The 1,580-nt window shown below is 45.3% G+C and overlaps 1 protein-coding gene across 1 annotated transcript in view; it reads right to left on the bottom strand.

The window, feature by feature from the left end:
• Nucleotides 1-1,580, bottom strand: part of ppp1caa (protein phosphatase 1, catalytic subunit, alpha isozyme a) — a gene marked incomplete at its 3' end in the record, with an annotated part of 10,361 nt that overhangs the window by 1,982 nt on the left and 6,799 nt on the right. Inside the window, 4 exon segments of the mRNA XM_014024985.1 lie at nt 235-458; nt 536-640; nt 719-949; nt 1,127-1,258. Of these exon segments, the coding sequence (XP_013880439.1) occupies nt 235-458; nt 536-640; nt 719-949; nt 1,127-1,258 (692 nt within the window).

The following is a 1,580-nucleotide window of genomic DNA, read 5'->3' on the forward strand; positions in this document are numbered from 1 at the left end:
CTCGCTAGCAGCCTCACACCGAGGACCTATCCACGTCATCATTTACCCAGAATGCTTTGTGTGGAAATAAAATGGCTCTGTCCGTGTTAAAATATATTTTTTAACTTTTAATTTAAAATGATTAACTGAACATCCTACACTATTTTTACAGTCTTTATTTTAAAGTTAAAATATATGTTTATTAAATAAAGTCTAATGTTTCAACTAATCATGGATCTCTTTAACAGAACCTACCTGATGCGCCCTGCATATTAGGTCCATGTCGTGTTTGTGCAAAAATTTGGCCACCACGTCCGCCCCGAACGTGAAGGAGACGCCGCGGTCGTTTTCCCCCCAGCCCAGGACGTCTTTGTCTGGATCGGCCCACAGCAGGTCGCACAGCAGGCCCTGGTCGGGCACGTCTGTGGGTCGCATTACTCTGCGGATCTGCTCCATCGACTGAAGGTCCGGGGAGAGGCCTGGGGAGGGACGGGGGTCTGGTTTACATCAACTCGTGACTTTTAAATCCACCTGAAACCATTTTGACTGGATCTACCTCCGTGGCAACAGAAGATTTTCTCGTCTACAATGGCGGCCACGGGTAAACAGTTGAAGCAGTCTGTGAAGGTCTTCCACAACTTGATATTGTACCGTCGCTTACCTAAAACAAATAAAACAAACTTAAAGCACAACTCCAGCTTATTCCCTCATTCCAAAACAGACATCTCTGTTCACTTACACTCATCATAAAAACCGTAGATTCGATTAATCGAGGCGCACTCGTGATTGCCGCGCAGCAGGAAGAAGTTTTCTGGGTATTTGATCTTGTAGGCTAGAAGCAGACAGATGGTCTCCAGCGACTGCTTCCCTCGGTCGACGTAGTCTCCCAGGAACAGGTAGTTGCTTTCTGGGGGGAAGCCTCCGTATTCGAAGAGTCGGAGGAGATCGTAGTACTGACCGTGGACGTCGCCTACAGGGGGGGAGCAYAGGAAAACCTTTAAAACTTCCATTTATTAAGAAGGTCATTTTACAGTTTCTAATAAAAAAAATTCCACAATAAACCAGTGGTTCAGGGGAGACTGTGTGAGGGAAAACAGTCTTAAAGTTTTGGACTTGGTCTAAATCCCCTCGATTCATCTCAACTCACCACATATTTTTAGAGGAGCCTCGAGCTCCAGCAGGATGGGCTGGCTCAGGAAGATTTCCCGAGACTTGAGGCAGAGGCCACGGATTTCATTCTCCGTTAGCTGAACGTTCTTCCCCGGCCGAGAGCCTTTGACTAAAAATAAAATAAAATACAAAACGTTACATGTTTTATGGAGTAAAAAAAGAAAAACATCACAAAGAGCTTCAATAAGAACCAAAAAGATTGACATGAAGCACAGCTATGAAATGTGATGCTTGGATTTTGAACCAGACCACCAGACCGGGCTGTTAACACCTCCCACCCGCCAAATGTTGTCAAGTTCTGTTAGCGGTTCTGTCCAACGGCCATTTCAGCAGGTACTCGCCTCTTTCAGAGGTAACATTGTTCTATACCTTGTAGAAATCACATCTCTGAACACACACACACACACACACACACACACACACACACACAC

The sequence above is a fragment of the Austrofundulus limnaeus genome, unplaced genomic scaffold, assembly GCF_001266775.1.
Source record: "Austrofundulus limnaeus strain Quisiro unplaced genomic scaffold, Austrofundulus_limnaeus-1.0 Scaffold450, whole genome shotgun sequence".
Taxonomy (NCBI): Eukaryota; Metazoa; Chordata; class Actinopteri; order Cyprinodontiformes; family Rivulidae; genus Austrofundulus; species Austrofundulus limnaeus.